The sequence below is a fragment of the Euphorbia lathyris genome, chromosome 3 (assembly GCF_963576675.1).
Source record: "Euphorbia lathyris chromosome 3, ddEupLath1.1, whole genome shotgun sequence".
Lineage (NCBI taxonomy): Eukaryota > Viridiplantae > Streptophyta > Magnoliopsida > Malpighiales > Euphorbiaceae > Euphorbia > Euphorbia lathyris.
Genome location: NC_088912.1, coordinates 73,081,305 through 73,105,707, shown reverse-complemented (window position 1 = coordinate 73,105,707; position 24,403 = coordinate 73,081,305). Strand labels below are relative to the sequence as shown.

At 35.0% G+C, this 24,403-nt stretch overlaps 1 protein-coding gene across 1 annotated transcript; it reads left to right on the top strand.

Moving 5' to 3' along the window:
• Nucleotides 1–5,691: 5,691 nt before the first annotated feature.
• LOC136222231 (N-terminal acetyltransferase A complex auxiliary subunit NAA15) lies at nt 5,692–20,966 on the top strand. Its single transcript, XM_066009783.1, has 26 exons — nt 5,692–5,945; nt 6,910–6,988; nt 7,372–7,454; nt 7,555–7,704; nt 9,885–10,000; nt 10,288–10,393; nt 11,894–11,965; nt 12,058–12,173; nt 12,902–13,034; nt 14,386–14,463; nt 14,551–14,604; nt 14,690–14,760; nt 15,364–15,418; nt 15,511–15,606; nt 15,987–16,115; nt 16,247–16,329; nt 16,426–16,656; nt 17,809–17,941; nt 18,021–18,128; nt 18,257–18,388; nt 18,628–18,684; nt 18,852–18,949; nt 19,104–19,162; nt 19,250–19,361; nt 19,470–19,570; nt 20,289–20,966. Exons 1-26 carry the CDS (start codon nt 5,895–5,897, stop codon nt 20,489–20,491), a joined length of 2,706 nt encoding a protein of 901 aa, XP_065865855.1. The 5' UTR covers nt 5,692–5,894; the 3' UTR covers nt 20,492–20,966.
• The last annotated feature ends 3,437 nt before the right edge of the window (nt 20,967–24,403 follow it).

Sequence of the window (24,403 nt, the reverse complement as noted above, 5' to 3'; positions counted from 1 at the left end):
GGAGAAAGGTTCACCTGGTCCCGTGGAAGGAAGCTTGCCAGCCTAAAAACAGGGGGGGTCTTGGTATTAGGCAGGCAAAGGACAATAATAAAGTCCTGTTAATGAAACTTCTTTGGAGAATGTGGCAATGCCCCTCCTCCCTTTGGGTCCGTCTCTTGTGCGGGAAGTATCGGAAAGATAGAATCTTTGGTGGCCCGAAGGAGAGGGTTGTTAGCTGTTCCTTCCTCTGGAAAGGGCTCAGTGCCGTGTTTGCTGAATTCTGTACGGGGATTGGCCTGGAGGTGGGTAATGGTAGATCTATTAGCTTCTGGTATGACACCTGGATTGGTGATAAACCGCTGATTGATGTGTGTAATGCCCCTCCGTCGGCTGATCTCCTTTCCTGGAAAATTGCTGATGTGGTGGACTCGGAGGGAGACTGGATCTGGTCAAAGTTCGACTCTTTCTTTAGTCTGGAGACCCTTCTTAACATTAGAGGAGTGAAGATTAGCAATCAAGAGGAGGATAAGGATAGACATTGTTGGGCCTTGACGAATAATGGTACTTATTCTTGTAAATCGGCCTATGAAGCTTTTACCCCTAATAGGGCTGATCCTCCCTTGGAGATTTGGAAGTCCATATGGTCCCTCAAGATCCCTTACCGTATCAGGAGCTTCCTTTGGCTGGGTATCAAAGACAGGCTCCTTACGAATGCGGATAGGCACAGAAGGCACTTGACTGAGTCTAGTGCCTGTAGTAGATGCAGAGGCAATGTGGAAACCTTGTGCCATGCCTTGAGGGATTGCCCAAATAGTAAGAAGATCTGGGAAGGGATCCTCCCTCATCACATCCTCCCTTCCTTCATGGCCTTTTCTGAAGGGGACTGGTTCTCTCAAGGAGCCAAGGGGAACTTGCTGGCTAACATGGAGCACGGTGCCATCCTCTTTGCTATTACTTGTCACCAAATCTGGAAGTGGAGGAATGAAGAATTATTTGCGGGTAAGGCTGTCCTTATTCCTGATTTACTGTTTTTCTTCTCGAAGAAGCTCTTTGTTATTACTAAAAGCTTTGAAAGAGATTCCCTTGTTCGCCCCTCCCCGGATAAAGAGATCCTGCTAGTTGGCTGGAGTAAGCCTAGAGAAGGGTTTGCTAAGTTGAATACTGATGGCTCCTGCCTTAGCAATGGCAGAATTGCTGCTGGAGGAGTTCTTCGGGATGTTGGTGGCAATTGGATGGCGGGGTTTACCCATAACTTGGGGACGGGCTCCTCCTTTTCTGCGGAGCTCTGGGGTATCTTGTCAGGTATTAAACTCGCCATTCGCATGGGTGTTAAAAAGCTCTCGGTGGAATCTGATAATCTGGAGGCTATTAACAGGATTTCAGATAGCCAGGCTGTTTGTCTGAAGAGCCAGAATCTCATCAAAGCTATTTTGAGGCTTCGTCCTGCCTTTGAGTATCTCAATTTCTCCCATATTTTTAGGGAGCAAAACCGCGTGGCGGATCGCTTAGCAGCTGCTGGGCATGGGAGAATGTTAGGTGTTTCTACCCTATCTGTTCCTCCTTCTTTTCTTTTGCCTTCTCTCCTAGAGGATAGGATTGGAGTCAGCCTTCCTAGACTGATCCCGGTGTAGGGTTTTTGTTGGTTTTGTTTTTTTCCTTTCCTTTCTTACCAAAAAAAAAAAATTATCAAAATTTAATCAAGTTTGCCACGATTATGCTTGTGGCTAAGTGAATTTATTTCCATTGGTCGCCATGTCTGGCCACGAGTATTTTACTCTTGCCACGATTTTACTTGTGGCAAAGAGATATGATTAGCCATGGATTTTTCCTGGTATAAAAACCAATTTATGCCACAACCATTGTTTTTCCGTGGCAACTACTTAGCCATGCTCACTTGCGCCACAAGAGTATCTACCTTGAATTTCCGTAGCTAAATAGTATAGCCACGAAAATAATACACTTGTGCCACAATTCTAATCGTGGCGCAAGTGATGATTTGTTGTAGTGTAAGTTACATTTCGTAAAATATACCTAAAAAATAACGAAAAATAATTACTAAACCCTAAACCAAAATCGCAAAACGATAAAATGAACCAATAAAACCCTGAACCTATAACTAAATCGTAGAAACAGTTAGAAACTAACCTTCTTTCTAATTTTTGCCACTGAAATCGCCAAGAAACACTCTGAACTGAAAAAACACTTCGAATACACGCAAAATACCTTCACACTTCGAGTTCGCAAAAAGAAAAGAAAGAAGAAAGAGGAAGAAAATACTAAGTTGTTATATATATATATATATATATATATGAAGGGTATTTTGGAAAAGTCCTAATTGAAATAGTCTACATATGTAATGGTGGTATGATGGGTCTAAATATGTAAATGAACCTCAAATTAGTACATTTTTATAATTTACCCTTATCCTTTCTGACTTTTAATTTTTACACTAATTAAACATTTTACTTTTACTATCAGCTTAGTTAGTAAAACCATTAATAAAGGGTCTTAGGCCCTGTTATTTGTTACTTAATTTTAATTTCAATTCAGTTTAATTCAGTAGCATTCAGTTTAATTCAGTAACATTCATTTCAGTTTAGTAGCATTCAGTTCAGTTCAACAATTTATCATTATTTATTATAATTATAATTATTTATATATAATTTATAATTTAGTATTATTTTATATATAATTCATCATTATTTATTATAATTATAATTATTTATATATATTTTATAAAAAAAAGTATAAAAATAAACCTTGTGGTTTGGGTAATTTTCAAATATAAACTACGTGGTTTAAAAATTTACAAACCGGTACATTGTGGTTAATTCCGTCAGCAAAGGCAGTCTAAACTGACTAACAATGTTAAAAAAAATGTCAAAAGTGAAATGGTAAAGAACTATATTTATTTTTATATTTATTTATTTTATAAATTAACCCCCTTATTATCTAATTATCACAAACAACCCCAAAATAAAAAATAAAAATCCATCTCTTTTTAATCTCATTTTTTTCTTCTTCTTTCTCTATATTCTCTCTCATATCTTTATTCTTCACGAGAGTGTATCACATTCTTACTACCAATTTGACAATTTTAATGACTTTATCCCCAATTTATTATTATTTTTAGTATTGCGGAGTTTTATAGACTCCAAAATTGGTTGCCTATTTGTTCCAGTGTTGTGGTATATACTCCATCATCATGATTAGTCGTTTCATTCTGTTAATCTTTGCCCCATCTTCATATTATCAAAAAGATATATATTACAGTGAGTGCCGAAACCCATTTAATTGTGGAAATCTGACGAATCTATCTTATCCTTTTTGAAGCGATGGTTATCGTTCAGAAAGATGTGGTTTTGAAGGTTTCAAACTCCGTTGCATAGATGATGAATTCCCTGCTATAACTATTGAAAACAAAGACTTCTTGGCTGTATCTGTAAATCAATCCCAAAAGGAAATGACAATTGCTCCTATGGATTTGTTGGATGATTCTTGTCTTGATGATACTATTGGTTTCACCAACATAACTATAGATACTAGCCCCTTCAGCTTTATCCCAGACTTCTATACCAAATTTTCAAACATAAATCTATTTTACAATTGTATCGACCTTTAGATTACACAAAGTTTTGGATGGAGTAAATAGTAAAGAAGAAGAAAGAGGAGAGAGAGTACAAAGAGGAGAGAGAAGAGAGAGAAAGAAGAAGAAAAAGAAGAGATTGAAAAGAGATGGTGTGTTTGATTTTTATTTTTGATTTTGGAGTTTGTTTGTGATAATTAGATAATAATGAGGTTAATTTATAAAGTAAATAAATATAAAAATAAAAATAACTCTTTACCATTTGATTTTTTTTAACAACGTTAGTCAGTTTGGACTGCATTTGCTAACAGAATGAACCACAAGGTATCAGTTTGCAAACTTTTAAATCACGTACTTTATTTTTAAAAATGACCTAAACCACATGGTTTATTTTTCTACTTTTCCCTATTATTTGTAATTGGCAAAAGCTAACGGACGCCCCCGGGGTGCTTGATAAGAAACGTTTTTTATTAATTTTTTATATAATATGCATTAAGTGGGTTGTCATAAATTAATTAATTAAAGACAAAATTTTAAATAAATGTGTTAGATATATATTGTATTTATGGTAATTATCCTATAAATACAATATATATCTAACAAATTGTGCCAAAATTAATTAAATTAATTTCCCTACTTGATTTTCTAATTTTTGAAAGCAAAATGCTTGATTTGAATGTCCTCTCATCCAATGAAAACATAGTTGCGTTCATGGGGGAAGATCCGAATTTGAAAAATTCATTACATACTTCAATTCCAGTGCAGCCTCCAAATAATGCAGAAGAAACTCATGATCCGAATTTTTGGATTATTATTTACACAATCTCCAATTCTTCACACATTTTCTTTAATTTTAATACTTGATTTTCTAAATTTTTAGAGCACAAGTGCATGATTTGAATGATAACTAAATTAATTAAAGAAGAAGGAAAAAAAGAACTGATATTAGAGAGAAGTAAATGTTAGATTTGTAGAGAGAGAGAGACAAAAAGAAGAAGAAGATGTGTTATAAATGACAGCTAAATTACCATTAAATAGACTACCCAATTACAACCATATTTAATGCATAGAATTTGACTAATTACAATGCGAATCATTTAATATGTGTTATATAAAAATAATAAAATATATTTCTTATCTAGCGTTTCGGGACGCCCGTTAGCGGGCTCGTTTATAATTTAGTATTCTTTATATATAATTTATCATTATTTATTATAATTCATCATTATTTATTAATTATTTATATGTAATTTATAATTTATTATATATATAATTTATCATTATTTATTATAATTATAATTATCTATATATATTATTTATAATTGAGCATTCTTTATATATAATTTATAATTTATTATAAATATATAATTTATCATGTTATTTATTATAATTATAATTATTTATATATACAATTTATAATTTTAATTTAATAATTTCAGTTGAGTTTATTTAATTTCAGTTCATCAATATTCAATTCAGTTCTGTAGTATTCAGTTCAATCTAATGCAGCTGATTTGCTTGTAACTTTCATTGCTGTAGTTACAACCTAGCATTATGGTCATTGTTACTTTTTTGGTTTGTAACCCAAAAAAGTTACAAACCTTACTTAACAGGAAAAAAAGCAAAATGGGACTAAAAGAGGAGACTGAGTTTCACGGGAAAGCAAAATGGGACTAAAAAGAGGAGATTGGGTTTCACGGGAGGCGTGAGGCGCTTCAGGTAGATACAAACAATTGCTTTTTACTTTATGTACAATTAATATTTTGGTCCCTACTTATTGATTAAAATATTTGTTTTAGCCCAATTTTTTTTGAAATAACACATACTCTAATAGAATGTTACTTATACTCTCTAACTTATTCTATACGGCATTTTATAAATTACAAAGTTTGTAATTTAACACTAGGGATGCTCTTATATGTAAAAATTAAAGATTAACTATGCATTATGTTGGAAAAATTAGAATGTTGGAAATTCAATGAAAGAAGAGAGGAGGCAGTATTACTATTTACAGGGAAAAGACGGAGAGCAGTAATACAGGCCACGCGCGCAGGTGGCGAGTGAGAAAAGAGAACCAATAAAAAAAAAAAAAAAGAAAGAAAAGAAAAGAAAGATGATTCAGTAAGATGAGTTTTGGCTTAGTTGGTCGTAGGAGTAGGGTTGCAGCACACAAACGCCACCACTCTCTTTCTCCTCCTCCTCTCTTTATTCCGCAGCCTACCCTCTCCTGTCTATTTCTCTCCGATTATACATACACTTAAAGCCTTTTCCATAAACCCTTTCCCTTTCTGTAAAACCCTTGTCTTTTCTCTCATTTTCCTTCCTTACAATGGGGGCTTCTTTGCCTCCCAAAGAGGCTAACCTCTTCAAGCTCATCGTCGTAAGTCCCGATTCTGTTTCTATTTTTCACGTTTTCATTAGGTTTTCTGTTTATACTGCTATTCTGAATTATGCTCTGCGATCGCTTTCATTTTGTATTGTTTATTGCTTTTACTTAGTCTCTATTGCGGCCTTTTAAGTTGCTCTTAAATTGGAGAAATTCAATTAACATGGGTGGAGGCTTTTTCTCTCTCCCTGATTAGTTGTGGAGTAGTGCAGTTACAGTAATTTCGTGAGTTTGAGCTTAAATTTAGGGTTTCCTGTGTGGCAATTTGGAGGTTCAGTGGCTTTTTGAATTCACGAATTCCATCATTTGCCTGGTATTAAAGAGTCTATCTTGGAATTTTTTTTATTGATAAGTAACATAAGTTTGATTTTTCCAAGTCTTTGCTGGCGGTTATCTGGAGTTCTATGTTGCAACTTTGCTTTTCTGGCTGAAATGGAAGAATCTTAGATGATACTAAAGGAGATTACCCTATGGGTGGTTTGAGCTCATTTATCGAAGCTGTAATGGAAATTTCCTGTACGCGTATGTGTAGATAGTCTGTCATTTCCTGATTTGTATGTGAATCGTATCATGATTATGCTCTCAGGGATATATACTGGTTCAAAACATTTATTTGTTCTGAAGCAGAAATTACTTATATGAATGTTGCCAAACTTCGCGATTCTGGTGTTATTACCTTTAATCTTCTACCTGGTATCCGATGGACCAGGTTTTTTCATCAATTCTAATTGACAATTTTGAAGAATTTTTTCTTCATTTTTAATCCAGCATTTGGTATTAGATTTTGAATTATGCTAATGCATTCATGGTTTCAAGTTGTATATGATTATCTTTAGTTCTTATATATCTTCTTGTTTAATTTTGGCGACAAAATTTATGTACATTGTGAACTTGAAGGTCCATTTGCTTTATTTCTTTTATTGAAAATTGACTTCGGTGCCTTTCATAATCATTGCAGAAATCATATGAAACGAAACAGTATAAGAAAGGCTTGAAAGCAGCAGATGCCATATTGAAAAAGTTTCCAGATCATGGAGGTAAATCTTTTGCGCCGTTCTTTTTGGAGAACATTGAACTTGTGTTGTTAATTAACATTTGAATATTTTTGTGCATGCATTTGTAGCCCTCTTTTCTAGACAAATTTTTATTGTCTTGGTGGATAGCCTTATATGTATATGTGTATGTATGTATAAAATACTGGTCTGGTTTATGTGTCCCTCTGACCTTAAGGTGGCTGTGAAAGTTTCCCAATCCTATTCATTATTTTACTTAAATAGCAGTTATCAAAATTCTTTGTTTTTTGTCTGGATTATAATCTTAAACATTTTTTCACCAATTAAAAATCCTTTCTGATCTTATGCTGCTTTATGAGCTTTGATGTGTTCTAACTTTTAATTTCCCTCTGGTTGCTTTCTGCTAGAAACTTTATCCATGAAGGGCTTGACATTAAATTGCATGGACCGTAAATCGGAAGCATATGAACTTGTCCGACTTGGCTTAAAGGTTTAACTATTCTAAAAGATTATGATATCACTTACCTTTGTTTGTTTGAATTTTTTCTCTTTATGTGTTATTTGGCTTATTTTTGTTTTCTCCGATGCAGAATGACCTTAAAAGTCATGTTTGCTGGCATGTTTACGGTCTTCTTTATCGGTCGGACAGAGAATATAGAGAGGCTATCAAATGTTATCGAAATGCATTGAAAATAGATCCGGACAATATTGAAATATTGCGGGACTTGTCACTGTTGCAGGTACATACAATTAATATTGAAATGGGTTGTGGTTTCTGATAATTGCTAACTGTTCCTAGATTTTTACATGTTAGTGGTCTTGCTGAAACAACCTGAACTTATGGGTAATTTCAATCTTAATATGGTGACAGATCAACATATGGTCTATAAATTATAAGGAAGTTGCATAGAGAAGCTCTGATCCTTCATTCACTTTATGTCTCATGTTATTTCTTTACTGGAAAGCTTCCTTATAATCTTCACTTTGACAAACTTTACACTACAATTGTGCTCCTAGGCAATGTTCCTTACTAGTTTATGTTTGAGTCTTTAACTTATTTTCTGCTTCTCATTTCCTCACCCTCCATCCTTCTATGCATTCCTTCTGTGGGTCTGACATATGTACATATTATTTATTCTATTTTCTCGTGAATTTGTTGCGTGTAATAATTTTCAGGAATTTTTAACTCGTCACTCGGTGTTTAAGGCTATTTACAAATTTCATAGCTTGTCAAGTCTTTCTATGCTAATTAACTACATAACTTCCTCATTTCTTCATTTGCAAATGTTATCTTCTTGGGAGTCTGTTTTTTTTGGGTATATTATCTCTTCTTCTTCAGGGAATTGCGTGGTGTTTTCATTCTCATAAATCAGAGTGTTGTCAATATGAATGATATTGAATTTGACCTTGTTGGATCTCTAATTCCCCTTTTGTCGGTGCCAGAATCATTATTTGATATGAAATCCAATAGAACCTGAAAGTTTCATGGTCTCTAGTCTAAAATTCATTGGGTCAGGTCAGGTTGGTATCATGCTTCACCTGAAAAATTGACCCGTGAGCCCTAATGATCTTTTACGTAATGTTTGCCATCATAGTTGTTAAAGGCACGCCTCAGTCAAGGCTCAGGGTCTTGAGCCTTGAACCCAGAAAATGAGGCTCTGTACAAAAGGCTCTCGTCTTGTGCGTCTCGCTCGTGCCTGGGAGCCTGGAGCCTGGTGTGCCTGGTGGTTTTTACTTAGGGTTTATTTTTATTTTTACAGGTTTCTCTAAAATAACTGTTTGATTAATCTAAACCGCTAATGTAACTTAAATAAGATTAATCTTAACACTTATTGTAAATAAGAATATCATGAGTCTCCGTCATAAGTAAATATATAAAATATAGAGAAAGATTAGGAGAAGAAGTCACTTAGAGAAAGAAGTCTCCTCCACTCTAGACAAAAACAAACTTCGACAGACACAGAGTGAAGAAGAAGCAGAGTGATGATCTTGATGATGATGATGATTATTAGTTTTTGTTGTGTGTTCTTTTTGATTGACAATGAACGGTTATTAGTTTAGTAGCATTAGTTATAGTTAGGTATTTTAGGTTAAGATGTTAAGTATATGTTAGTGTCTCTATGAAGTATGAACTTAATTTGTTGTTTTGACATTTATGATTTAGTATTGTGTTTTTATGTGGTTTTGTTTTGTTTGTGTGGTCATAAGTGTGGTTTTTTTGCTTATGTTTAAATAGTAAAAGAGTATATATTTTATTTTATGCGCCTCGTGTTTCGCGCGCCTTGAGTCTAGGCTCCAGGACCCCTTGGAGCCTTAGCGCGCCTTGTGCCTTTAACAACTATGTTTGCCATGATGTTAGTAAAGAGATTAGATACTTGAGAAGAACGTAAATAATTTGTGATCTAAGCTGAAGTTTCAGCTTGTGCTCACATAGTTTCATGATCCTTATGCTGGTGAAATTCTGTTTAACCTGCTCCTCACTTCTAGCTTGTAGGAATTACCATGTCAGTGAGTTATATGTTTCTGCTCTTCTACTTATGGGAATTGCTTTATATTGCCTTTTCTCATAAAACACACCATTCTTTGATATGAATGCTTCATGTTAATTCTGGATCCTTATAGGTGAGAAATTTAGGTTGTACAATAATTGTAAGAACAGTATTGTGGAATATGGTACATCTTGTTGTCTCCACATTGAAACATAGAATATCATTTCGGTTGTTTTTCTTTTTATCTCTAGCCACATTAGTTGCACATGTGCCCTGCCCCCATTCAGTAAATCAGTAATGCATTATTGTTCTGAAGAGCTAACTTCAGTTGTGCATTTTCTTGCTGTATGCTTACAAATCATTAGTTATGCCTTCTCATGTGTTTCAACTTATTTATTGAATTTTGTTTGCACTTCTCTTGTATCTTGCAGGCACAAATGCGGGATTTGACAGGTTTTGTTGAGACTAGACAACAGCTTCTAACTTTGAAACCAAATCATCGCATGAATTGGATTGGCTTTGCTGTTGCTCATCATTTAAACTCAAAGTAATATTTTAATCTTTGTGTCCAGGGGTGCTAATTCTTTAATTAATTAACAGAGGCTCGTGGCTTGCAATACATTTCTGTCACGTTCTTCAAGAATTTGATCTGAAACTCATGGATTGCTGAAATTATATTTTGACAAACACTTTTTTTATTGGGTTAATCATTTGTTGTATTCAGATTCCTTACTATTATTATTCTTTTCTGATGCAAGGATGTATAATTTGGCATGTGGCATTTTATGCTTTTTTTTTTGCTATTGATGCTGAAACTGTGATGTTCTCTGCTAGTGCTTCTAAAGCAGTTGACATTCTGGAGGCATATGAAGGGACATTAGAAGATGACTATCCTCCAGATAACGAACGATGTGAGCATGGAGAAATGCTTTTATACAAGGTATTATTGTAAACTTTAAACATGTAGCTTATTTTCTCTTATACATCCTTTCAGTTGTGTATTTTAGTTTCTTACGCTTCTTTTGTTCTTTTCCTCTGTTAGACCTTATCAAAAGCTCATATTGACTGAGAAATCTTTATGTGTATGGTGTTTCACATTGGACTTCTTTTATTCATTTCCTCTGCCACAAATTGTCAAATATAGAACAAATGATCTTTTTGGCTGTAACTGCAGCTTGATTAATAGCCTTTGGATTGTGATAAGTTTTGAGTCCTGAGGATTTGTGGCATATGTATAACAATTTAAGCTGAGAGCTTTGAATTCGAACTAAATCTTAATAGATTGACTGAATATGGTGTTGAAATTGTCCAATGCTTGTGTGGCTACGCATATACTGTCTAACTGATATTGTCTTCCACGTGTAATTTTGTATTTGTATCCTGCTACTGGTGGATACTTTTTGCACATTAATGAAGTATTTCTTTTAAAGAATTTTTCGTTCAATCATAGTTGCTTGCCATGTTGAAGAAATTGCTGAAATAGACCCAATATATTTATTACCATCAATGAAGAGGCTTAACTGCTTAAGTGAATAATATTTGAACTTGCTTCTCCTTATTTTCCCTTGAATGTGCATTTACTTTTGCTTGGTTATAACTATTTGTGAATAAATGGGAGTATGGTGTTTCTTTGCCTATTTTTCTTGAGTATGTTTTTATTCTACATATCCTTCATACTTCATCTGTTTTTTTTTTATATTCTTCCCTGAGTTCCACTACATGTTGCCTGGATTTTTATGGTGCATGATAATTCATATCCTTGGGATATGGAGAGAGTAACTTCATGCACCCTTTTTCTTAAAATAAAGGTTTTTAAAAAAAAATTTTTATTTTAGCTATAGGATGGGAAGTGAATTTCCACTATCAATCTCTATACATGCAAACCTTGGGTTTGGCTTCAATTTTGGCTGTATTCTGGAGAAAACAGTATAAGAAGAGTACATTGTTTAGAAATGAGAGCTTGAATTGGAAAACCATATATATAAGTCACATTTCTTTCGTCCTGTTCATGTTTAAAAAAAATCAATATTATCTTGAGTTTGCAGCTCAGCGAGGCATCTGAATTAGTATCCTGTTTGCTAATGCTTTTGTTAGTATCTTGTCAAATGCAAAAAATAATACAAGCATTACCAAGTTAAGTAATCTGACTTCTGAGCTTTAGAGTTTGCAGTTGTCAGTATGGCTTCTGATTGACTATTCTTTTTGCTAATGCTATTGTGAGTATCTTATTGTCTGCTAGACATATTACAGACAATGCAGAGTGTAATATTTTGTTTATAGTTGTTGAGTTATGATGTTTCTTATTGGGACTGACCATGCAAAAATTTCCCTTTTCTCAATTGTATAGTGATTACTGATTCCTGAGTGGTAAATATTGTTAGATGGATATTTTTTTTTTTTTTTTGAATTTCATCTATCTTTTATTTTCTTTTACCACCAGATCTCTTTACTGGAGGAATCATGCTCTTTTGATAGAGCGCTTGAGGAGTTGTCGAAGAAAGAGGCGAAAATTGTAAGTGTATTACATGTGCTGCTTGGTGGTTACTTCTGATACTCAATGGACTTTCAGCAGATGCTGATAATTATGTTTGATATCTTATTTAGGTTGATAAATTGTCGTACAAAGAGCAAGAGGTGTCTTTACTTGTGAAGCTTGGTCGTCTTGAAGAGGGTGCTGAATTATATAGAGCATTGCTTGCCATGAATCCTGACAATTACAGGTGTTTTCCTTGACATGTCATATATTACATTTTTTTCCATCTCAAAAGTAAACATCCATTAAATGCAAGTGGAGAAGTGTCTGACAAATGTGTATGCATGGGCCTTTTGTCTACATGGTGCCACTTGAGGAACTTGTTGAAAGGTTCTTTGAAGTCTAGAAAATTAACAGCAAATTGCAGGGAATAATATTCCAGTATTTGTTGCCTGTGTCTTTGTGAGGAAGTGTTGTTGTTTTCATCTGGTACTTGAGCACAAAATACAAGGCTTGGTAATTGTTTCTGGTAAAGTCATTTGTACCAGAATTATTACTGGTCTGCAGCATTCATGATATATAATTATCTGATATGTTAAAATATTACTATGATCCTTTCTGAAAAGATGGTACATATTTATAAGTTTTCCTTTTGGAACTTGGTCTGGCTGAAATATCATTAACTACCCTGCATTGGGAGAAAATTTCTTATCTGTGTTGATAATGCGGCTGGAATTGAATATCTATGAGGCTGTGATCCTTATGTCTGATGTTTAGCATTACGATGATCATTAGGTTCTGGATAAAAATAATATTAGAATAAATATACTTCTGTTTTTATTGGAATGTTGATTATAGCATCGGTTAACAATCGATTTTGTTCATACTCCCATCACCCCTGGAGATGAGTGTATGAATATCAACTTATGTCTACTTTTAAGCAGTCTTATATTGTTATTTCTTTCCTCTATTCAGGTATTATGAAGGTCTACAGGAATGTGTTGGGTTGAACACGGAAAATGGTCTCTACTCAGTCTATGAAATTGATAAATTGGATGAGTTGTACAAATCACTCAGGCAGAAGTATACTTGGTCATCTGCTGTTAAGGTGGCACATGTTTCCATCTTGTATCAATGATGTTTATTACTATTTGATTTGAAGTAGAGGTTTAATAATCATGCTCTTAAAATTTTAGAAAATTTCTCTGCTTTTTCTGATCTCTGATATTGTTCTCATTCACTTCCTCCTTTATGGCTGAAGCTATACCAGTGATGTGAAAAGTGCTCAGAGTGCCGAGTCGATATTGGGGACCTCACAAGCCCCTAGGCAAGGCGCCTTTCATAAGGCGCTGAGCGGATTAGGCTAGGCCCAAGGCTCATAAAGGCGTGCCTCGTATATCATGAGTGCTCTTTGGAACAGATTCCAATTGAATTGGCCAATTCAATTAGGTTTATGAATGTTGAGATAGGGGACTGCATCTTTGTCATGTCTGCATGTGGACTTCATTCTATAATATATAATGAGTCATGCACATGCATAATGCATAGTGGACAAGTGTACCATAGTAGATTTCCACATTAAAACCATAGTAGATGGCTGCATATTAAATATTATTCCTACATGTACTGTGGTATATGAATTTTTAGTAGACATCATCTTAGTAAATTTGTTCTAACACCTCAACAGGTACTTTGAAGGGTGAGGATTGTCTTAGGTATATTTATATAAGCGGCTTTTAGCCTTTTTAAATAGATGTGGAATATTAAAACACACACACCCTCATGCCCATGTTTTGGCATTTACTGTGTTAATTATGCAAGCCTGAAGTGGGCTAAAAATGGAGTAGGTGGCTCTAGTACCATGTTGATAAAACTTGGTTTGACTCACTCGAGAGGTATTTTGGAGAGTGAGGATTACCTTAGACATAAAAGTGAGTCTTAGTCTTTATAGTTAGTTAACCAGAGATGCTCAACACAATATGCAAATTATAACTTACATGATTCTGTGAATATATTACGATCATTTAATGTTATTTTGGTGTATGGTTTTACCATTTTAATTAAATAGCTCCTCTTCACTTGGGAGAGCAACTAAGGCTGTGCTTAGCACTTCAGCTGATTCGATGTTTGATCGCCTTATGAGTGCCTACCGCTTCTAACAACACTGATCCATACTCAATAAAAAATGTAGTTCTGTGTGTAGAAACCATGTTGAGGATATGGTGTAAAAAAGGGGGAAAAGGCTCTTCATCCTTTAATTTTTGGTTATGCTTCGAGTTTAAGAGCATCATTTTGCCACTGATGATATGGTGTATTGTTCATTTATGGATTTATCTTGGTGTTTTTTAATCCGAAGTGCAGTTTTAAGCATGTAGTTATGTTGATTATGTAAAGTTAGCATTGAACTTTTCTGGTTTAACCTTACCTCTCTCTCTCTCTCTCTCTCATATCATATGTAGAGAATACCACTTGATTTTCTACAAGGAGACAAATTTCGTGAAGCTGCTGATAATTATGTTAGGCCATTGCTTACCAAGGTATTTATAGCTATCTGAAAAGAAAATTGTCACTTGGTTTTTGTATCGCTGGAATAGAATAATGTATTATTCTTTTGGTGCTTCTAGGGTGTTCCTTCATTATTCTCTGATCTTTCTCCATTGTATGATCATCCTGGCAAGGTGAGTTTTTGACCATTTGGTTTTTGGAGGTTGTAAAATTGTTTGTTGGTTTGGTGTGTTACAGTTGTTGTCATGACTCATACAGGCAGACATACTGGAAAATCTTGTTCTAGAGTTGGAGCATTCAATTAGAACGAATGGGAAATATCCTGGGAGGTAATTTGTGCCTTAAACCATTGTATGATTTCATAAATGGTAATTTTTCTGTATTGAATCTCAAATTTTCAAAAGACAAGGAACAACAGTGGGTGACTTGTGGCGGCTTTCTCTCTTTTTTCAGACTTCCAAATCAGCATACTTTATGCCTGTTTATCATTTCAAATGATTCTTTCAATAGTTTTGTTTTTGTTCTTTTTATTGGAAATGTTCATGAGCCAATGAGTCATGTTTTTTCCATTTCATTTTTTCAATATATATATTTTTATGTTAAGAAAATTAGGTTTTTTGGTCAAGACTAAATGACACTACTTATCCTTTATGTTGTAGCAACCTAGAGTTTAGACCATGCATGATAACCAGGAAAATTACTATGAAGTGGTATGTGTTGCAGTTGGAATTTCCCTCCTGTTGCTTTCTAGTATTCATTATATATAATATATATATATAGATAGATAGAGATAGTGAGAGAGGACATGAAAACAACCCATTATTGTCAAACCTTTGAAAATCAAATAGGCTTTATTACATTGTCATTCTCTAAACTTTTCTCACTGTAGTTTCATTGGAATCATTGTCCCTACTTTTTAATGTTGAGTGCAGGGAAGAAAAGGAGCCTCCATCTACCCTCATGTGGACCTTGTTTTTCTTGGCTCAGGTTGACTATTGGTCAGATAAAGTCATAAGTTATTGTTCTCTTCTTTTCTTTGCTTTTTCCTAAAAGTTGTGTAAATTATTGTTGTAATCCAGCATTATGATAGGCGTGGACAATATGAAATTGCTCTCACAAGAATTGACGAGGCTATAGAACACACTCCAACTGTTATTGACTTGTACTCAGTGAAGGTTAGTTTGCTCATCAATCCATGTGCAATTTTTTGTGCACAAGCTTCATATAATTATTTAGCCTGCTAAAGTCTCCATTTTGTATTTTTGATTTTGGAATGTGATTTATTTTTAAAAAAACATCTTTATAGCTTCATTTCTATTTTATCCACATCATACCTTCCGTTGTTCCCTTTTGATGGTTGATGTTGTCATCCTGTGATTTTGGGTCGATTGGTGAGAGAAAAATTATACAGGGATGTAAGAGTTATTATTTTCTGTTTACCCTTATTCTTACTGGAGTTAGATTTTTTTTGCAATAAATACTGTTCACTAATAGTGCAATACAAAGTTACTGCGTTCTTCCTGTTTTACATAAATTTCTGTTTGTTTGAAAACAGAGCCGGATTTTGAAGCACGCTGGTGATTTGGCAGCAGCTGCAGCTTTGGCTGATGAAGCAAGATGCATGGATCTTGCTGATCGATATATCAATAGTGAATGTGTCAAACGTATGCTACAGGCTGATCAGGTCTTGAAGCTTAATTTTTATCTGAATAAAGTCCTATCCTACATGATATCACTGGTCTTTTGTACTTGCATGTGTAGCTTGTTTCTGTGTAATTGTGATATCATGATATGCCTGAAACTTTTTCTTGGAAGGTTGCTGCGGCAGAAAAGACTGCTGTATTGTTCACCAAGGATGGGGATCAGCATAACAACCTTCATGACATGCAGTGCATGTGGTGTGTTTGTCTTCTTCTGACACTGTCTTCATCCTTCCTGGAGTTGATAATGTGTTTTCATCCTACTAAGTTTTGAATGATATTCTATGGTAAAAGGTATGAACTTGCTTCTGGTGAAAGTTACTTCCGCCAAGGTGACCTGGGGCGTGCTCTAAAGAAATTTTTAGCTGTGGAGAAGCACTATGCTGATATTACTGAAGACCAATTCGACTTCCATTCCTATTGCTTAAGGAAAATGACTTTACGTGCTTATGTTGCAATGCTTAAATTTCAAGATAGGTTGCATGCACATGCGTATTTTCACAAAGCAGCAGCTGGAGCTATCAGGTTGATCATTTATTCTCAGAATAGTAGATTAATATTTATGTTTTCAGGATGTGGGAATGACGGTGCCATGTCAGTTCTATTTTACGTCACAAACAGACTATTGTTGCTCTCTGATACTGTTCAAATCAATTTTTTACTTAGTTTATTTGTCTGGCATTTACTTGTCGGCGGCCAGGGGTTGGTCAAGTGGGAAATTTCATTGTGACAAACTACTTTTGCAATCTGATGCTGTTTCGATTAGTTCCCCGTGTATTCAAAATTTTTCATTATTTATTTATTTTTATTTTTTTTGTCTGGCCTTTGCTTAATTTTGTTCATGAGATGGTCTAGTGGGAGAGTTTCATTGGGAAAGCTTTAGTTCCTATTGTACTTTGGAGTTGTCTTTTTTCAATTTTTTTAGTTGATTGTGCCTCTCAATTACAATTGGCGTTCCGAGGATGATAAACCACGAATTTGGATCCCTAGTTATTGTGGACCTCAGGTTGCAAATTTTGTTTTGCCTGTTCGGATGCTCCTACTAGATAGTTGTGTTTTTTTATTGCTGATGATTCCCTTGGGGATGCTAGATATTGTGTCAGTCGCCATAATTTAATGCCTTGCTTGGATTAGTGTTAGAAGTTAGATCATCCTCAAAGTGGACTTGAGGTCTGCAAGAAACTGATCGTGCTAGGAGCTTTTCTATTTTTGTGTAAAATATAAGTGTCAGAGGTGGAGTGATGAATAAGATGCAAGTGGGGTGTTTTGAGATGATTCTTTGAAGGATGGGCGGAATTTAGATTTGAAAGGAGGGAGAAGACGGTTTGTTGGAAACTGAATTTGGATCAAGAATGCTGCTTCTTTATCACTCTAGGTGAAGGAAGCTTCCTTGCGTTGAAGGTGTATGGGATTTTCTGTATAGGTGTAACATTAACTTTTCAGTTTGGAAATAGTTGTAGATTATTGACCTGTACAAGCACCTTTTGATGACAGTGTACTCTCAACAGCTTCGTTTTTATTGTGGCAAGCATAGACTAAGTTTTTACTTGCGCTGTATGCCTTCATTTTTAAATGCTGCTTGATTTTGCTGTTTTGCTATTTTTAGATGGAATTTGATTTGTTTGATGATCTTTTGCTTGCTCTCTTAATGAGGGTTTTTTTTATTTTTATTTGCAGATGTTACATAAGATTGTATGATTCTCCCTCTAAGTCGACGGCAGAAGAAGATGAGGAGATGTCAAAGCTGCTGCCTTCGCAAAAAAAGAAGATGAGACAAAAACAAAAGAAAGCAGAAGCTCGAGCTAAGAGAGTATGTTAGTCTGTGTCAGGCTTCTAGAGTGTGATTTTGTTTGAATAGTTCTTTTATTTATGTAACTTTTCTTTTTCAGGAGGCAGATGTAAAAAATGAAGAATCAAGTGCTGGTGCTGTCTCCAAATCAGGAAAACGGCATGTCAAGCCTGTGGATCCAGATCCAAATGGGGAGAAGTTGTTGCAGGTTGTTCTAAGCTTCATTTTTCCCCTGAGCTTTAAAATTGTAACTGCAGTGCATGCTCCTACAGTTGTGGGAAAAATATTTTTCTCTCATTCTATGTGATATAGATAATAGTACTATTAATTATTCAGGTAGAAGATCCGTTGTTGGAAGCCACAAAGTACTTGAAACTGCTTCAAAAGAACTCACCTAATTCTTTGGAGACTCACTTGCTTTCATTTGAAGTAAATATGAGAAGGCAGAAAATTTTGCTTGCCTTGCAGGTATGGTTTGATTTGCACAACTTCCATTCTTTTTTGCTGCACTGCTGTTGTGGAACTAACGTCCCTCTGTATTGACAAATAAAGAACTCAATAATAACACTTGTATGGTGTACGGTTTCTCTTCTAATGGAGATAAGAAACTACTACATTGGGTTCTTCTAGCTAAATGTTCTTTTATAGAATTGGATTTGCACCACAAGGTTTGATATTTGAGTTCTATTTTATTACCTTCTGTATAGGCTGTGAAACAGTTGCTGAGATTGGATGCTGAAAACCCAGATTCACATCGTTGTTTGGTATGTGACATCTCTTATAAAATTAGTAACTACCTTTTGTGTTTTTGAAGTCCTATTCTGATAGGTTGATTACTCAGATAAAAATAAATTATCATTTCACAATTGATGTTGTACCTGAGCAACAGGGTCTTTTAACTGGTGATAATAGTGAAGTTCATTTCCTGCAGATTAGATTTTTCCATAAAGTGGACTCCATGGCTGCTCCTGTAACAGATACGGCAAAACTTATTTGGAGTGTGTTGGAAGCAGAGCGCCCATCAATCAGGTTTTCTTGAAAATCTTCGTTTTCTTTTTCTTATATGCATGTGTCATGTGTATGAGCTTGCACACGTGTCCTTTTTGTAGTACTGCTTAACGTTTGTAATTTTTTGTGGCTTTGTGGATTATATGTGAAGTCCTTTTTTTGTTTATTTTTGTAGTCAATTGCATGGGATATCTCTTGTTGAAGCAAACGGACTTTTCTTTGAAAAATATAAAGGTAACCTCTGAACTTATGCTAAATATTTACACAGTTTTGCTTGCATAGGCTTCTGTGGTTGGTCAGCCCGACTTCTTTTTTTTCCAGATTCTTTGATGCATAGAGCCGCAGTTGCAGAAATGCTATGTCTTTTAGAACCAGACAAGAAATCTGAGGCTGTTAAATTAATTGAAGATTCAAGCAACAACAGTGTGCCTTTGTAATGTTTATCAGCGATTTGTGTTATTTGCTTCTAAATTAGTTTGGTGCAGTTTGGCTCGTTGAACAAGGATCTTTTCTAAATTTGTTTTCACTATCTAATTCTCAGAAATGGTGCACTTGGACCTGGCAAGGAATGGAGACTCAAAGATTGCATTGCAATCCATAAACTATTACAAACAGCTCTCCATGACAATGATGCTGCATTAAGTAAGAACCTTATTTCCATAGATGTATATTTTGTGGATTTGGATGTGGTGATGCTACATAGTGCATGTTATATTATCTTACTCGCATCAATAATCTCTCTAAACCTGAGCAAAGATATGTTATTTTAGTGTTTTGTTTTGTTCTGTGTTGTCTTAGGATATTCTACCAGTCCCCCAGTGCATGTGAAATTATCCTACTTTCTTATATTTCTCCTCTGGTTGCATTAGAGCTTTAGAATTCCAGTGCATGTTAGTTGAATGAGACAGCAGGGGGTTTACACGTTCCACCGTGCCGAGATGTGAGGTGCTGGTGATGATGGAAATTTATCTTACTCGCAAGTCACATTGATATAGTATCTTTATTACTGTGTAAAGGTTGCTCTAGTTTTTCTCTGTTGTTGTCTTGGAGTTTTCCTTTTTTTCTTTTTTTTTTTTTTTTTTTTTTTTGATAAAGAGTGTTCCAACTTCATAACCAAATAGTTGAATGAATAAGGTATTCTGTGATCATCACCCCCTTACCCCTCCTCACCATCAGAACTCACTGGTACACTTGTCTGTCTGGGAGCTGTTTTTTTTTTGAATTTGTCTTCTTTTGTGCACTGCTGTTTACAGTAGGAGCAGGGAAAAAGGAAGTTTTTGTAGGGGGGTGGTTGTACCATGAATGAACTGGTAAAAAGGGTGAAGTTGGTTGTTCTAGTATTAAATGTCACCTTTTGCAGGGTGGAAAGTGCAGTGTGCCAAATACTTCCCCTATGCCACGTACTTTGAGGGAAGGTGCAGCTCTGCCATGCCCAATTCAGTGTACAATCAAGTGGTGAAGAACCCGGAGAATGGGAGTTCCAACCATCCTGGAGGTAGTAATATTTCGGATTCCATTGCATCAAATGGAAAGCTAGAGGCTTTTAAGGATCTCACTATCTGAAGAAGATGATGCCTGACGCATAAGATGCTCAATGTTTTATACCATACACCATAACACCAACAGTGGCAGAAAGATGCTCTCTGATGCTATTTTTGTTTGCTGCACACTGAGGAGGACCATCTGAGGTTACGAGAGCAAACGGGTGACAGCTCTCTCCGCTTTTGATGCCAAATTTTCTAGTTTAAGAAGTTGTACCTGAATTAGTCCATTTGTTGAATGCATTCATTTGCAAATGTGTATAACATACTTTGTGATTTTAGGCTTTTGATTATTATTATTATTATTTTTAAATTAACTCACTACTAGGTGAGATATTAGACAAGTGTTCTCACCAGTACTTTCTAAGTTATTTATAAATATGTTGTAGGGAGCACTACAGGAATTTTTTCTTCCCTTTTTGTTGTAGTGGATCCTGCAGCCAGTCAGCATAGAACAATCAATCTACTACTCTCCATAGCTTGTTGTATTTTTTGCCCATTCTATTCGACTGTTATTTCTTGTATAAACTCTGATATTCTGGAAAATTTTGCTACAAGATTCATACAATACCACGCTTGTTAATTTGTTGCTTCTTTTTTTTTTTTTTTTTGATTTTGATATTGCCTAACTTTGGAGTTATTCTTCGAGAACACAATCAAAACTCCCTTTTATTCTGCGAGGTTATTTTTGTGATTTGTTTTAGGGAAAGTTATAAAAATGGGTCAAATGGGAGGTCCACCTACATATTTAACCCATTTACTCAACCTATTACATATTTAGACTGATTTTGTGTGACTTTCCCATAATACCCTCAATATTTATGCGCGTCTCTCTCCCTCCTGTTTGACCTTGCAGATTAGATATTATGCGAAGCTAATGTTTGGGTTTACTTGATGAATTTAATTAGCATATGCGAAACCAGCGAAGCTAATGTTTGGTTTACTTGATGAATTTAATTAGCATATGCGAAGTCTGGATGTGTTTTGAAGCTAATTCGCGAAGTGATATATAACAAAAAAAATGCCAAACAACAACGGATTCTAACATTAAAATCATAACATTATCAAATTTTACAACAAGATTGCCACAATAAACTCCTAACAAATCACTTCATAATACATAGACTCCTATTCACTAAGATTGTCACAATAAACTCCTAACAAATCACTTCATAATACATAAGCTCCTATTCACTAAGATTGCCACAATAAACTTCTAACAAATCACTTCATTATAAATAGGCTCTTATTCACCACCGATGGATGGATGTCTCACGACACATAAACTCTTATTAACCACTGAGGGATGGACATGTCCCACAGTGTAGACTCCTATTCACAATCGATGGTTGGAAGTCCAGGTCTTTTTGGATGGATGTCTCTCATGACACCCTAACACGACGGCTTCCAGGAATGAATATTATGTATTCAACCATCTTCAAAAAAATTTAATCGTGTTAGTCAGAAAAAAGGAAGATTTGGCTTCGCGAAACGATGATTCGTTAAGTATGCGAACGTAAATGTGCAAGGAAGATGGTGATTTTACTTAGCGAAACAATGATTTCGCGACGTCCGCGAGGAGGAATGTGATGCTCTGACTTCGCGAAACAATGATTTCGCGGAGTCTGCGAGGAGAAATGTGACGCTCTGACTTCGCGAAACGATGATTTCGCGGAGTCTGCGAGAGAAATTTATCGAATTACCTAGCAAACTTCGCGTAATCATCGTTTCGCGAAGTTAAATCGATAAATTTCTCCCCGAAGACTTCACGAAAACCGCATATGCTAAGTGGATTGGTCCGGGAAAACGCAGAAAAAACAATATATACTTACATTTTTCGACGAACCCAATATGATAAACTGGGAAAAACGATGAAAATAACGTAGAATCACCATTTCTTCGAACGAGCAGGAAATGGAATATGAAGAACCATGACTTCGTTTTCTAGGATTAGGAAGTTGCAGAATCAAGAGATGAAGAGAGGAAGAAGAGAAATACATTGTGATTTGTAGAAATGGTGCAGATTTCGTGCAATTTAAAGGAAGATAGGAAGATCAAAAGTCTTGGAATCATTAATGGAGGAGCTGCCACCGTTTCGCGCAACCAAGGAGAAGAGGGGAGAGACCGTTCGCGTTTGGGGAAATGGGAAGGTTAGGGGTATTATGGGAAAGTCACACAAAATCAGGTTAGATATGTAGTAGGTTGAGTAAATTGGATAAATATGTAAATGAGCCTCCCATTTGGCCTAGTTTTGTAATTTTCCCTTTGTTTTAATTAGTCCAGGGCAAGAATAAATTTGAACTTGTTGTATCATAGCTATTATTATGTGCATGAGGTCAATGTGAAATTGGATTCACATTCCATTCAATGGGTTAACTAATCATCTTTAACAAAATCAATAGAAAATTATATATTAATTTTAAAATGAATAGTTGTATTTTTTTTAAATGTAGAAGGATGGACTAAAGTCCAAATCAATTTTTTTACCTCTTACCTCTCCAAGATTCGAACCTAGAACGTCCAGTTTTAAAACATTAACTGATTACCGCTAGACCTAATGCATTGGGTTAAAATGAATAATTATAGTTTTTGAAAGTTTTGTTTTAAAAAGTAATGATAAACTGATTGAAATATAATGAAATAATAGATTAATCGATGTATGATTAACCATTTATAATGGACTAATGGATTAATTAACCGACCACGTGTATCCATAGAAATTGGTAAAACATTAGAAATAAAAGTAAAAAAAATAATAATTGTTTTTTCACTTTATTAATTAAGGATTATATTTTTTTCACTAAAAGTTAAAAGCCAAAAGGAGGAGCTGCTGAGCTAAGAAATCCTAACTAGGTTCATATCTCTCCGACAAAGTATCCCTTCAGGGTCCGAATATATTAAATAAAACAAGAGAAACAAAGTTATGGAAAGAAAGAAAAAAACAACAATCTGGAAAAGGCAACTAACAAAAATGAAAATGCACTATTTTATTAATATCATCCGAGACTATGATTACAACAAAAGGGGGCCGAATTCCACCACATCGGACTAGAGCCCAAGACACAAAAGCAGGCAAGAGCATATGCAATACGTGTGACAACTAAATCCATCTTCGAAGCCATTTTTATACAACTTAACTAATCTTGTTTGAAATGCCTTGGAACTAATAAAGACTTTATGTAAAAGAGGTCTGTAATATATGTCGAATCAACCCTATCCATAGCTTCTTCCAACCCTAAGCACGTGCTTTCGTAATCGTGTGAGTAAAGCCCGTTATTCTGCTTGATAAGCAAAAACAGAATCAATATGCAGTGTAAAATCTCCCTTACAAAAGCCCCTATAGCTTTGAAAGAAGCAGCCAACTCCCGAGACCCTAGGATAGCCCATCAAGATATACCGCCAACCAAGGATTATATATATTATACCCCTTAACAATAATAATTATGATTTTTTTTAATTTATCCGATTACTTGGTTCGAGGCTAATGAGACACCATCCTTTATGTGGAACCATACATTAGGTGTCGAACCAAGTAATAAGATAAATTAGAGATAGGGTCCTTACTTGCGGTCTTTGGTCATTCGATACTTACTTGTTGTTGGTGATGAATGAATGGAAGAGTGACATAATATGGGATGATGCGCATATTGAGTTTGCAGTTTTTTGGATACAAATCCATAATCTTTCTATTGGATCCATGTTTGAAACCATATGAAAAACAGATAGGGGACTTCATAGGAGAGTTCATTGAATATGACTACCTAAAAGGATGAGAGAGATTTGTGTTGATTGTTATGAAAAAAATCTCAAAATGACGAATGTTATTAATCCCACTAACCAAAGTCTCTTAAGAACAATGCTTCTTCTTCATTGCTAAAAGATAAGGCATCTTTTTCATTAATAAATTCATCGAGGTCTATAAGTTAGATGTGCT